This window comes from Beauveria bassiana (assembly GCF_000280675.1).
Source record: "Beauveria bassiana ARSEF 2860 unplaced genomic scaffold BBA_S00060, whole genome shotgun sequence".
Lineage (NCBI taxonomy): Eukaryota > Fungi > Ascomycota > Sordariomycetes > Hypocreales > Cordycipitaceae > Beauveria > Beauveria bassiana.
Window position 1 is genome coordinate 64,410 of NW_007930895.1, and position 14,046 is coordinate 78,455.

The window sequence follows — 14,046 nt, forward strand, 5'->3', positions numbered from 1 at the left end:
AGCCACTCGCAGGGCCAATTACTCATGCCAATTGGACTGCTCTGGGGCTCAGCATTAGACGACCAGAGAACCCTTGCGTTCGCAATCAGCTACAGGCTGAGAGTCTCAAGGGAGGTGGTCACTTCCGTCGAGAGATAGTTTTTTCGGCAATGGCGAGTAAGCGATGATACTGTACCTTTGCGTGTGCAGGATCGAGCTCATGGCTGCATCGATTGACCACAATAACGCGACAGCGCGCTTTAGCTAGAAACCTAGAGTACTGTCTGAAGGCGGAAATACTCCGAGCAGGTGCATAGAGACTGCCCAGTCCCTCAGTGGTTTCTGTGGCTTGTGCCGAAAATCTTTGCGAACCCGAGGTGGTACCGATAGCTGCCGACAGACTTTCCGCTGAGCCTTGTTAGCTCTGAAAACAACCATCGAAGTAGCCTCAGCTTTCCAAACTTCGCGCAGTAGATCAGTCGGACCATGCAGAAGGGCACTAGCTCTCACTCGCTGGTGACGGGGTCTGAAGTACACCGGAAGTCCCGAACTCTCCGCGTGTACCCTATATTACGTAGCAGCTAAGTCAGCAATGCACAAGTACATCACGCTGTCACTGTTTCAGAGCTCCCTTGGACTCAGAAGAGCCTCAGTGGGTATTGTCTATAGCCTTTTCGAGTAATTACGCAGATTATGCCGGGCTGCACCTTACTAGTAGGCGGCGGTCCACGCAGCTCGAGTTCCGACGCTGTCACGGGACAGGATCATGTTGAGTGCGTGCACACCGTCCGAGGTGCTCATAAGGGAGATAATACAGCACCTGGAGCTATCGTAGATCGTGGATGCGTAAGGGTACTACCGTGACATCAAGCGCGGAGGCCAAGACAGAATGCCGAGAAGGTACATCATAGCTACGAACAATACCAGACTACGTGTCAAAGCTTGCATCAGATCTACAGAAATCAGAATTTTCACTTGACCCTTTACAACTGACTACCGAACGACGACCTCATGACAATGTCATCCCCGATGCTCATGGCAAGATCTCTTTTGGCCGTAAACAATGATGCTAATGACGTTAACAAACGAATTCAACAATGTCCTGTGTGTCTTACCGCCTGGCAAAGTTGTTCTTTTGTCGCGCATTACCGTCCCAAAACAACTCCGCGCGCGTTGGGATAAGCTGCATATATCTCTCCGAGGCAACTTCGCCAAATTGGGGCTCCGCCAAAATAGAATGGAGAGCTGCGATTCGGTTCTCAAGGTCTCCGACGAGATGGCAGGCTGAGAGCCTGACATCTCTTGAGATGACGTTGGCAAAGCCAGCCTCGGTAAATCGGTTATGCATATCGTGCGCGATGTTGGAGTGCCGGCCTCCGAAGAGAGCAGCAAACTCTGACACAATTTCGTAGCGCTCCCACGCCGGGAGAGACGGGAAATTTGTCCGGCTGAGCTCATAGTGCAGACAGCGCTCCACCATTGGCTTGTCAGACAAGATGTCTATCTCGCTATGCTCAAAGTGCCCCCCCTGGTCTGAGGCAGCGTAGAATTTCGCTGTAAATACTACGCCATTTGTGATGTCTGATGTATACTCCGACATTTCGTATGAAGATGAGACAGAAGTACCCGAATTCAAACTCCCAAGGCTCTTCGATGTTGCCAGACTGGTACTCGCAAGTCTCTGGAAATTCGGCTGCTTGCTGAAGACGTCCACTCCTATTACATCTGCGTCTGGGAAGCGCTTCGCCAGCTCCCTGTATAATGTTAGTTTTGCGTTGCGGTGAATCCCAATGTTATTACCCCGCCAGTATTCCAGGCCCAGTTCCAACGTCGAGAATCCTGACAGGCCCCTTGAGCACCTGCGGGTCGCTGTTAACTAAGACCCCGCACAGCTAGCTACTGAGCGCTTGGCGATATGAGATAGTATGCAGGAAAGTAAGTATATGCAAGGCAAGCTCTTGTTCGCTATATTGGTATTTGTCTCAGACACTCGCTGGTCTGGATCATATGTGACAAACAGTATTCCAAAGCCTCATTCGGTTGGCGAATCCTGGCTTGATTGTGTACTCCTTGCCTAATTTGCTTTTGGAGCTTGATTCCCTCCGCCTTGGCGGCCCTCAATTGTTTCTCAGCATACACAACCGTAAGCGCCAGTTCAAGAAGGATAATGAAACATTGCTCGTCGAAATGAAATGGAGGCGTCACAATCAGAACCGAAAATATGCCTAGCGCAGCAGTTGACGTCCCAGCGAGCGCATTCATCAGACCAAGCATAAGACAGCGACGTCGACTCCAAGCCTGCTTGCATGTTCGGATCGATTGCATGAAAAAAGCAGCCGCACAAGTCAAGTAAATCCAGCCCGGAAAGGCCCATAGCGCAGCATACTGCTGTTGCCAGACACTGACCCCGACCCAGACTACTGGCAGAATTGATATGCAGGCATAGTACCCGATGAGCGTCTGTGGACGTAGAGCTTGATTGAAGACATGCAGCTGTGATTATCAGTCTAGATAGCTATACGGTCGTAAAGAGCGGCATACCTTAGAGACAATGAGACACAAGACCATTATTGCTTTCCAGATGACGCTGGGAACGCGCGCCGGCGAGTCGCGGCTGCATGCGATACCAAACCACGATGAGCATAGTATGCTACCAATGACGAAAATGGACAAGAGGACGAGAGAGATATGGCAGTACCACTTCTCCCCGCTAGGCTTGGTCTTGAGGTGACGCCAGCGCTGATGAATAATAGCGATATACAAGAGGATGCCAAGCACACAGATAACACCATTTTCAATGGCGTCTACTTCTGCGTCGAACTGCTCCATGTTGAGTTGCGGTAAGGTCTGCACGGAAGGCCATTTCTGCCTCCGGCGCTCTCGTACTATATAGGACTATTCCGGACCCCGGCAATCGAATTCAAGCCGATACCTGGGCATATATCGGCCTCGACAGTAGGGGATGATCAGGAGCTTCCCCAAGCGGATTCCTTAGTCAAATGTGTACTGGCACAGAACGCCACGGATACTCGGCTGTAGCTTTACATGATTGCGCTACCTGATGATTCCGCGGCGTCTCGATTGGTGCAGATCCCTGTGAGTGGCTTGAAAACTCCTCCCATCAAGGCGGATAAGTGGCAGGGATCTCAGTTTTCAGGTTTTCTATGAAAACTGAGATCCCTGTAACGGCGCTAAGGACGAATTCGGCGTAGTCACGTGCCTCCATTGCCTAAGCCACAGGTAATAGGAGCTAGAGTCCAGTCTCTTTACAGCCGTACAACATGGAACTAGCAGCATTAATTTCAAATGTGCCCACATTATGGCGCACAAACAATCAATCGACTGGAATCACCCGGAGAGCGTGCCGTACTTCTTTCTAGTATTTTGGTCAGGCTTGCCATACGAAGCTAAACGGAAAATACACCAGCAGCTCTATCCTTTTTTTCCCATTCACGCTCAACCGCCAGCACAAGGTGATATCCGGCTAACCACACACGCAGTCACCTCTTTCCCTACAATCCAGTACAGGTGCGCATCGGCGACGTCGTCTGACCAACAAACACCATGTCGCGAGCCGGCGGAAAAGGTTCTCACTCCACAGTCACCTCTCGAACCGTCGTTCCACGATTTGAATCCTACCAATCCATCGCGGAGGAAGAAACGGCGACTGCCTTGCACTCCACAGCTGTCTGACGAGCCGTTGATTAGCACCAGTCAACAAATATGCCCTCAGCGATCAACTGGAGATGTTGCGACAGCAGCAGTATCATTGCCTGCAGTCACGCCGAAGTTCAAAACGAGAGATCCGACCAAGAATTTACCTCATGGCCCTGCGTATACGCTTAAAGTGCTATGCCAACCTCCCAGACAGCAGCCGTCGTCTGTTACCCAAGCTATTTCAAGCATCTTGTCTCAGCTTGCTGGACCTCATTCTCAACCGCTGTTCTCTGCTGCAGAGGACGACTTGAAGAGAGAGGCACTTGCATCGGCCGCGGGATTTTTTTATAATCATGGCCGCGGCTTGGAAGCGTGCAAGGATATTGTCGAAAATCACGCCAAGACCGATTCAACACTGACCTCAGCTGCCGTCGCCCTACGCTTCCATCCTATGGCCGTTGTATTCCTGCGGGACCACTTGGTCGAGTGCGCCAGACTCGGATCAGCGCGTAACAAGTTGACAAATTTTCAAGCAAAGGGCATGATTATCAATGCGCAACTTCAGGTTCCTTCAAATAAGCTGACGAAGAAGGAAGTCACAAAGAAGATCACAGATGAGTTGGCTCGTGGGATGAAATATAAGGACATATCACAGCAGTTCTCGGCCAGCACAGTCGCTCGCCTTAACTCTAAATGCATATCCAGGTCAGTCCATCATCAACGCTATATAAATGAGGCTGAACGTATAGGTACGAGGTCAAGCTATCTAGCGAGCTTGTGGACGACTTGACACGCGAAGGCGCCAAAACAAGCCATGAGCTACAGGTCCTGGCCAAAAAGGACCGGTTTAATGAAGAGGTAAAACTCGAAGTTATAGCCGCAGGCTGTCTCTTGTGGGTGTACTATCAGTATCATATTACGTTATTCCCGGACGGCTGCGGTTGGCAGGATTGTCACTGGCGCAAAACATCTGCTAGGCCGCCTCACGAACCAGAGACAGAGTTTTCCAACGAAACCCAAGTAGGAAACATCACAACCGACCTCCCCTCAAGCTCTAACTCTGACAATACCGGTAACGAGAGCACTGCATCGCCTAGGCTTTCACTCGACACCACTGTACTGGGAGAACATAACATGCCGCTACCGCTCCCCGCTTCTGCTCCGGCAATTGAGACCTCGTTGCGGCCGTTTCCTTCTCGGTCTCGAAAAAGGACAAACTCCAGCGAGATGCTTACACTTGCGATGGCCCAACTACCAACGGACGCAAATTACGGGATACAGCGTCGTGGAGCTGACGCTCTCTTCGCCTTTCAGTCAGACGACTCGACATCACCGCCCAGCGAGCTCAATTCAGACGACGTAATTACACTCGCAAATTGTGGGATACAGCACGGTAGCGCAAGCGAAGCTGTTGGTGGGATCGATGACTCGGGCTTCGATCCTACCTATGACATCTTGATGATGGGCCGTATGCCATCGTACCCGAGCGAATTCAACTCAGACGGTGCACCCACAAATGGTGGGATACAGCACGGTAGCTCAAGCGAAGCTATTGGTGGGATCGATGACTCGGGCTTTGATCCTACCTTCGACACCTTTATGACGGCTTAACGGTCATCATACCCCGGCGAGTTCAATCGGTGCACCCGCAAATTGCGATTAATTCAATTCAAGGTAACGAGGGAATCCGTGCTTTAGGCTTTCATTACACCAAACCCTGATTGAAGGCTATAGAGCAGTAGGAAGTCGAGAGAGGACCGAGGCACGAGTCCTCGGTCCTAGTGAGAGCTTCGCTTTGCTCTATCGTACTGTGTTTATGGCTATCATAAAAAAATATGAATCTTCTTCATCAGACCGCAACATCCATCCTCGGGGCAAAATACAAGCGGTGCCTCTAGGCCATCTATAGGGGATGGCGGCAGGACTTAGTATCTTCACGTGTGTTTCTGAGCCCACTAACTGGACCGCGACAACAGCATCAGAATACTTCACGCTGAACTCCTGTGTTCGAGCCATCTTGATCATTTTTGTTGAGGTGGTTACCTTCTCGAAAGGTAGACCCTGGCCTCGTAGCTTTTCCAATTTCCTCGTTAGTATCTGCATCCCGGGGAGGTGGGGTGAACAGCATACCGTCCAGTCTTTCAGTGCTTCGTAAAGCTTTTGGCGCCAAGTAAGCTCGAGCATTTCCTCTGGGGAGTCTTTCTTCAATGTCTTGGCCGCATCCGAGACAAGATCGATTTGTTCGCCCGTGAGGGCTATCGTCGTGTGCTGCATTTTGCTTTCGGGCGTCGTCAAGATTATCGCCGCGGGGTTCACAGTAGTTAATACCCCTCCGGAACAAAGATAAGCCGCGTCGTCTTCGACGACCCCACCTGTCGGGACACTCATGTTCAGCAATTAGCAGGCGACTATGTGAAAGTCAAGACGGAGCGAGGTTGACAAAACCGGGCATGTGACATTATAAATATATCAGGAGTATGCCTGACAGCCTGACGTTTGCTTCTTGGCCCACAAGGCTGTACGCGGGTAAACCAAGTGCTCAGCCCAAACCATGCCGGCCGTGGGTTTACGAGGTGGCGTGCATGTCCAAACCGATCGCTGGACAGCGAGCAACCGGCAACCGAGTCTATCGCTGACTCTGACCATGCCTGAGAATGCGCTGCCTCCTGGGCAGTCACTGACGAGCATAGTGGATGAATTGTTGGGCGGTAGATGTTGGGTACTTATTCATCGGTGGTGAAGAAGAACCAACGTACTCTTTACGCCCACAACTACGCCGAAGATACAGGGACGCAGGGAATATGACCCGGTCTCCGGCATCCTTGTCAGGCTCCTAATACCTTATCATTGACAAAAAAGAGGTTGTTGTAAAGTCAATGCCTTTCTCAGTGTGAGCGCTCACCGCATGCCGATCTATGCAGGCTTTTCAAAGCTCGACCCATGTAGGCTTCTGCTGTGGGCTGTCCAGCTCCCGTGGATTCCTACCTTCGAGGCTGCAGGCCAGCAGTCCAAGCCTGATTAACTGCATCAGCGCGCCGGTCCATCTTCGCGAGACCGCAGGGAAACAGCTGCGAAATGACCGTGCCGTCTCTTGCGTTTGCTCCGGACCCGGGGGGGGGGGGGGGGGACACCATTTACGCAACTACGAAATTACCAAGCTTCTTGTCTGGAAACAGTTTCTCGCAATCTAGGGGTCGGAAGCAGGATCGTCTTAGCGAGTATCTGTACGTATCTTATATCAGATTTCCAGCAATCTTCAGATCGCAATGTTTGGACCCTGCGCAAAGGACTCCTGAATACTATCAGCTGGTCTAGCTTAGGCCCCCCGGGCAGTGGCCCCTGCATGTGGCTGTTCTTTGAGACGTTGCGGTGACTTCATCCGATTCAGTTCGGTCGTGCGGGAAGCTTCCGTTCACGTCTGGTGGTGGGTGGCTAAAGAAGGTCTTGTCTTGGCTTTCTGTACCAGCTTGTAAATTTTAAGATTGGCCGTGTAAATTGCAAGACCCGACAGCGGCACGGGACGCGTCCTGACGAATAAACGAAGGCGGATGTGCCGGCCTTATTGAACAGCACTAGAGGACACAGCCGTCTGCTGCAGACAATCTCGGTGATGCCGTAGCGAATTGTACTGGCTTTTGATACCACAGACTACTTGACTTGAAGGCGTCAGCATGGGCAACAGTCTCGCTGTGCTCAACACAGTTCTGAGGCCTCGGCACTAAAACCAGCCATTTCTCGGAAACGATATACTAGGAGCCTTAGCAGCATGGACCTAATCCTTTGGCGGGTAACTTCGCTCTTTTACTCGAGCTGGTGGCTCTCCCTCGCCGGCCTTGTCCGTCGCCACCACTATTCGTGACCACTTCCTGGTCACGGTGGCTGCATCATGCAAGGCAGAGAGTAGTCTTGTCACAGCTGCATGGTTAGTCTGACGGCTTCGTCGGCCCAGAGCCATCCACCAAAGCCGATCAATCAGCGAATCTGCCTGCCTAAGGGCGGCCACAGATTCCCAGGCCCCATCCAAAAATCCTGCTACTAGAAAGGTACACCCTCAAGCTCGAAGCCAAGTTACGGACCAGCCGGCCGCTCAGAACGCGGAAGGTCTTCGATCTGCGAACTTTCGACATAATGCGCACAAAAACGTTGACGTCAAACATATGATATCACGTTTAGAGAAGCATGACCTACATAACAGCAAAAAGCAAAGCAGCCTAGAGATATTTCTAGGGGATACCGCAAACCCAGAGACAAAGATGCCCCGCGAAAGAATATCGGATCATACGCATCTACTACGCATCATTCGGGAAGACGTAGTTCGGAGTGACGTAACAAAGGGCATCACGGATGTAAAACAATGGTCTTGAGTACGACGGGTCGAAGCTAGTAGTGCTTCACGTTTGGTGGCAGTGCGTCCTGCTTGTCATCCGACATCTTGCGTAAGATAATTTGCATCGGCAATCAAGGAGATCAAACAGAGAAGATCACTCAAAAAAAGAAGGAGGGGAAAAGAAAAATAATGGTACCCGTGCAGTTATAGTAGATGGGGCTCGTGAATATCAATCCGTCGGCGCTGCTCCTTTCTCTCGTAACGCCGGGGGCGTTCACGGTATTGTGTCATGCGCTTGGCAGCTGTCGAAAGTCGTTGGCACGCAGGTTGCCGACGGAGGATAGCCCGTTATCCGCCGGGTGCAGGCACTCTGGGCTGAATTTACAGAAGTGCTCGAGCCGGGGAGAACTAACAGAACACACCTGCTTGCAGGTATCTGACTCCGCCACCCAACCCTCGGTGGCAATGATGAATGTATTCTTATGGACACACCTCACCCCTGGTCTAGTGTAATTCAACTAATGTCCACCACCCTCTTCCGGCGCCATCCTTCACGGCAGGGCTTGTGCGATTGTAGGCCTGCTGGGTGTCGACGGAGCACCCCTCCCCTGCGCAGCGCCGTGCCGACCGCCTGCCCTGAGAGTCACTGCACGGCTACAGCCTCTTGTCATTGTATATAAGAAGACTCGAAGACGGAAAGCCGACGGCTTATTAGCAACAACCCAGCTTCGCTTGCCGCAATCATGCCCTGGAGCTGGCTGCGCTGGCTCAAGAGTGCCGATACAAGACGCCGCCTTGAGCTTTTCCCGGGCATATCTATGGAAGCTGGCCAGCACCTCCAAAAAATTATCTGCCAGTTAGACGATAACGATTTTCGCCCTCCAGTGGTCAAGTCCCGTGATGTTTCGCCTTCTGATCGCTCGATCTCCATTTATGTCACCGATGAGAGTCGTTCCGAACACTTCGTTGACGTGACGGAAATGCCGAATTTCTACGATATATCAGTTTCAATTTCGGACTCGACGGTCTTAGACTATTATCGAATAATGCATTTTCCAGCAGAGTCCAGGTATTGGATTGCAGTATCACGAGATGGTAGCTTAGGATATGACCATCTACGGACAGTAATACGTTCTGTGGCGAGTGAAAGGGATAAAAAGGACTGCAACCCCCGCGGGTGACCCTTCAAAGAGACGGCGACCAAGCCGTGACGAGAACGAAACGCAGGGCTATGTGAGCGATGATGAGTCGGGGTCGGAGGAGCAAGATGTGCTAAGGGGAAGGAAGAGACGACGACGAGACAACTTTAGCTTTGATGGCTACATCACGCATTTCAATAGTCGCGGGTTACTGGCAACATTTAACTAGGAGCTACAAAAATATGTCAGGCTCGCCTAAAGTTTCTGTCTAGAGTACTAATTCAGTGCTTTTCCTATGCTCTTGCTGTCTTGCTACTCGGGATTACTAGCACCGCCACCTGGAAGGCCTTCCCCTGTCGGCGCAATCGCCGACAGCCAATTCATAGTAGACCAGAACTCTCGACTTCACATTGCTACCAAGACTGTCAAGATCGAGACTTTGAGTGACAGGGGTAAAAGCTTTCCCCATCCCCATGGCGGACCCTACTTGGTCTGTGGGCGCGACCAGGTTGGTCGGTGGTACCGCCTATCACCCGGGATCGTTTTGCTCTCTTCGCTGCGTGGTCTGGGTGCAGCCATTATACCAGCCCAGGTCGGGCCATATCCCCGGCTAGTCACTCCACATCGTGTATCACGCACAGATACTTTTTCTTGTGATGCTTGTCTCTTTAACCACCCCCTTAACCCCTCCCCTTACACAATTTTCCAGCCACCTAGCTAGTCAGGATCCTGCAGGCGCCTTACGTCCAGTTAATATGGTTAAGTCGACAAACGAGGAGAGGACAAAACAATATCCATTATGTATTTACTTCATAGTGACCTACAGGCATCTGAGATCCCGTAATAGCCCAAGCTTACACTCAACTCCTCTACCTGTCGTGGCTGATAACTATTACCCACGTAATTTCGTATTCCTAGTTTTACCTACCCTCCCTAGTCTATTTCGAGATTATTCTGGTCGCTTATTGAAACCCCTAGTACCTCTCCCCCGAGACTCCATCATCACTTTACTTTACTAGGTCTTGTATAGTATATAACTTTCTCACTCACTGCCTTCATCGACTTTCTGAATCACCTCTCGTACTTCCTCCCCTCTTTTGTCCATATATTCTCGAGTATAAGCTTGCTACTAGTCGCTTCCAGTGCAATACTACCCGCGCAATTTAGTAAGTTTCACGTCATCTTTCCAATTCTACTATTAGATATAGCTAACCATAATGGCACCAACAAAGCTTTAACCAGTCCACATCCTCAGCTGCTCACACCCGAATCCACACCGGCGTGAAGGCTTGTCGGTGCAGCTACTCTGACTGCGGTAGACGATACTCTGACGTACGATACTCCATTCTCTTCACAATCGTCACCATATAACCAATGTCTTAGGTCCCTCCAGCAATAGCTGCCGATTTAGACGCAACGACCACAGGGACAGTCACCGTCGCAGTCATCACCAGCGCGGCTGAGCACGACCCCAACACCAGCAGGACTCTAGAGGGTCGCGCGTCCGAATTCAAGATTAGCGAAACATCTTATACTCCTGATCACATCATGTCTTCTCACGCTCGCATCGGCAAGCCCGAGAAGTTCTATAGTTGCGACGACCCTAAGTGCGCGGGCAGATTCTTTCGCGTACGACACTCCGTCCTCTTAATAACGTCGCACATCACTGACATCGTGACCAGCATGGTAATTTACACATGCATATAAAAAAAAAGCACAACGACGACGAGCAACCCTTGAAATGCAGCGTCGATGGCTGTCAATTTAGTTATAAAAGCGAGAGAGGAAGCCTCATCAACACCGTGGGGAAGCCCTCCGATTCTGACCAGCAGATGCCGCAGTACGCTCCCCTCCTTCTTTTCAAATTCATCCTAATGCCGTTGCACGTAATGACACGCTCTAGAGTTCTCGACCAGCAGCGAGGGCGAGTTCGTCAGGCCTGCAAGAACTGTCATAGATCCAAGCAAAAGGTACGATAGAAACTATTCCGAAAACGATCTATGGGAGTCTAGATAACCACCTAAGCAAGGGAGAAGGGAAGTTATTAACGAGAACGAGATAGTGCGACGGACAGACCCCTTGCTTACGCTGCAAGGAGCGAGGAAAAAGCTGCTCCTACGATCCTCCTAAGACCCGCATTCCGATAAAAGAAGGCATCATACCTAGAAACTCACCTCCGTTACGCTCGCCTCTAGCTACTAGCTCCCCTCACCACAGACTGTGCGATTCCCCGTCGGCCATGTCGGAATGGAGCCAGCCGCCTAATGCTCAGCTAGAAGAACCGGTGGCTGCTCCTAGAGTCCCTAATCGATCTAGCGTCCCCGTCTGTACGTATAGCCCTAATTCGCCTTCTCTTGTTATATCTTTAATTAGCTAATATAATGAATTTGCATATAGTTGGCTCCTTATCGGCTAGTTTGCTCGTAGAGAGTCCTACAGAAAAGGGCTTCCCTCACCACAGACCGTGCGATCTCCCGTCGGCTATATCAGAATGGAGCCAGCCGCCCGATGCTCAGCTAGAAAGGTATGAACCGGTGGCTACTCCTAGAGTCCCTAATCGATCTGGCTTCCCCGTCTGTACGTATAGCCCTGATTCGCCTTCTCTTCCTATATCTCTAATCGGCTAATACGATGAACTTAGTTGGCTCCTCGTTGGCTAGTTTTCTCGCAGAGAGTCCTACGGAAAAGGGCGAGCTCTGTCGTATTTGGAATGATGTGCGTCATCCTTTTAATCCCGCATTCATGAGGCTAACCTATTCATCTAGTTAAGCGAAAACAATGAAATATTATTTTACATTGAAACATTCGCGTTCTTCGCAAGATATAATGGAAATGGAGAACTGGAGGTCTTTAACGCGGGGACTTTCATGGTTGTTCAATTCACTAATGGATGTATAGAGGTAGGGGCGAGAGAGCTAAGTCGGTCTTCATATGCTATAACAGAGTGTCTTCTCCACGCGGACATGACCTCAAGAGCAATGAGCTGCTTGCTCCAAGGGCGACTAGTTCTCAGATCTATGAGGGGTCTTACGATGAGCAATATACCAAAGGTATTTGACAGTCATGGAATAGTACTTTGCTTTAGCCCAGGACTGTCTCTCGAAGAGACTAAGATCTTGATATGGAAGCACTTGCCCGTTGGCGAGTATATAAGACTATATAAAGCGAAGACTTGGGTACATATTTAGCAGGTATCTAGCTAGAGTTTTGTTTATTTTGTTTATTTTTATTTTTTATTTTTTATTTACTAATGAACAATGCCACAGAGGCCTATATTCTCGTTCAGCCGTAAGCTGTGGCAGTATAAGGAGAAAGCTGAAATATAAATTAGATTCTGTTTTGCCTGATTCTTATTTATATCTAGTTATAAAAATACCACAGAATTGAAGCACAATAATTAAGGCGGCAATGAGGGGTCCTAAGATAGAAAACACCATAAAGACGTACGACGTAGATTAAAACGCCTTACTGTGAGGGACTCCGTCGCCAGCCTGACCGGCATGGCAGTCAGGACAATGGCGATGTACACTATTTACGCTGGCCAGCTAAGCGAAGTGATCGTGGAAAAAGGCGCCGTACGGATCCCAGCGAGCCATGTATCCGCGCATCGGCGTCCGTAATAGGGCGTATTTTATTCAGACGACTCAGACGCGGCTCTGTAGCAGCAGGATTGAGTAAGGCGGAACTGGAAGGAGTGGGGTTAGGACTGCGCTGTATTCTTTGGCTCCTCAAACAATGTAAGGCAATCGACGAAACACGGTCCCGTTTGGCTAAATTACAAGTTGTCACGGCTACATAGCACCCTCCAGGAAGCCGTGTATAAGTATCTGCGGAAGGAGCTTTTCGTCTCGCACGGACAACAGTCGTGTCGGGGCAAATCTACGCACCCAGCAGCTGGCAAGCCTGCGATAACTAGAGTCGGCGCGCCGACAGATGGAATATGACGAGGGGGGGGCAGATTGCGTATGTATTAGTGCCTTAGCTAACTTAAACCTCTCTGGCTACACTTCACTTCACACTTGCCGCTTCGTCTACATTCTGCTCTGCCCTCATCGAAGCCCGAACCAGACATTCAAACAGCAGCCATGTTGTTTCGCCCAAACCTTCATGCCCAAGTGCCATTCTCGGTACTCAGCTTTATAAATTGTTACAGAGAAGGGCGAATAGAGTGTCACTTTTTTTTCTAAAACAACAATAATAGTGACAGCCTGGTCTAGGATGCATGTAGACTCTGGCTTACCCGTCCGTGATGCCAGTCTATGTTCACCGGTAGCTACAAGAGGCCAATAACAATTGGTACATACAGACAAAGGCGGAACAAGTGTGCCTCTTTTACTAAACAAGGATAATAGTAGAGCCCTTTTGGGCAGGCGATGTGGCGGTGCGCTGGCTCCACCGGCCATTTTGAGCAAACACAAGAAAACGCCATTTCTGGCAGCCGGATGACCTCTTTGTCTTCATCCTGTTCCATTGTCAAACTGGCCGGCGCGGACTTGGTTCAAACGCAAACATGTCGACATCTTCGCTGCTTTGATCGTTGTACTCAGTGTCGCTCGCATCGTCTCCATCGCCGTCGCTGTCGCTTTCTCCGTCATCGCTTCCGTAAAAAACAGGATCGTCAACATCAGGATCAACATCGGTCTCGGACTCGTAGCCTGACTTGGTGATTTACTTCCGCTTCTGGTCCATTCTGCGGCTCGAGGTGCGTGGTTTGCAGGGTTCCTGCTTGCGAGTTCGCGCCGTCGTCTCAGCCGTAGCCCGCGCGCTGCTTCCGGCATCTTCTACATCCGAGTCATCCATCATAGGATCGATAGCCACTCTGGCTTTTGTCCCGTCGACAAGCTCTGCAGGCCGACATGCCGTGTATGCCTGGAAAAGCATGATGGCTGTGAGATCAAGGCGGTCGTCCTCGGTAGGGAACACACTTGGTCGGCAGCCTCGTTT

General features: G+C 50.5%; 4 protein-coding genes across 4 annotated transcripts in view; 2 read left to right on the top strand and 2 right to left on the bottom strand.

The window, feature by feature from the left end:
* Nucleotides 1–3,298: 3,298 nt before the first annotated feature.
* BBA_09629 (uncharacterized protein) lies at nucleotides 3,299–5,247 on the top strand (the record flags this gene model as incomplete). The annotated part of the gene is made up of 2 exons (XM_008604726.1): nucleotides 3,299–4,341; nucleotides 4,386–5,247. The coding sequence occupies 2 exons, from the start codon at nucleotides 3,299–3,301 to the stop codon at nucleotides 5,245–5,247; spliced, it is 1,905 nt and encodes a 634-aa protein (XP_008602948.1).
* Nucleotides 5,248–5,414: 167 nt separating this feature from the next.
* On the bottom strand, nucleotides 5,415–5,910 carry BBA_09630 (uncharacterized protein; the record flags this gene model as incomplete). Its single annotated transcript, XM_008604727.1, has 3 exons — nucleotides 5,415–5,436; nucleotides 5,597–5,709; nucleotides 5,767–5,910. 3 exons carry the CDS (start codon nucleotides 5,908–5,910, stop codon nucleotides 5,415–5,417), a joined length of 279 nt encoding a protein of 92 aa, XP_008602949.1.
* A 5,431-nt stretch (nucleotides 5,911–11,341) lies between these two features.
* Nucleotides 11,342–11,884, top strand: BBA_09631 (uncharacterized protein; the record flags this gene model as incomplete). Its single annotated transcript, XM_008604728.1, has 4 exons — nucleotides 11,342–11,429; nucleotides 11,500–11,679; nucleotides 11,744–11,803; nucleotides 11,868–11,884. The coding sequence occupies 4 exons, from the start codon at nucleotides 11,342–11,344 to the stop codon at nucleotides 11,882–11,884; spliced, it is 345 nt and encodes a 114-aa protein (XP_008602950.1).
* Nucleotides 11,885–13,338: 1,454 nt separating this feature from the next.
* Nucleotides 13,339–14,046, bottom strand: part of BBA_09632 (phosphotransferase family protein) — a gene marked incomplete at both ends in the record, with an annotated part of 5,699 nt that continues 4,991 nt past the window's right edge. Inside the window, 3 exons of the mRNA XM_008604729.1 lie at nucleotides 13,339–13,359; nucleotides 13,407–13,437; nucleotides 13,775–13,988. Of these exons, the coding sequence (XP_008602951.1) occupies nucleotides 13,339–13,359; nucleotides 13,407–13,437; nucleotides 13,775–13,988 (266 nt within the window). The remainder of the gene's footprint in view (nucleotides 13,360–13,406; nucleotides 13,438–13,774; nucleotides 13,989–14,046) is intronic.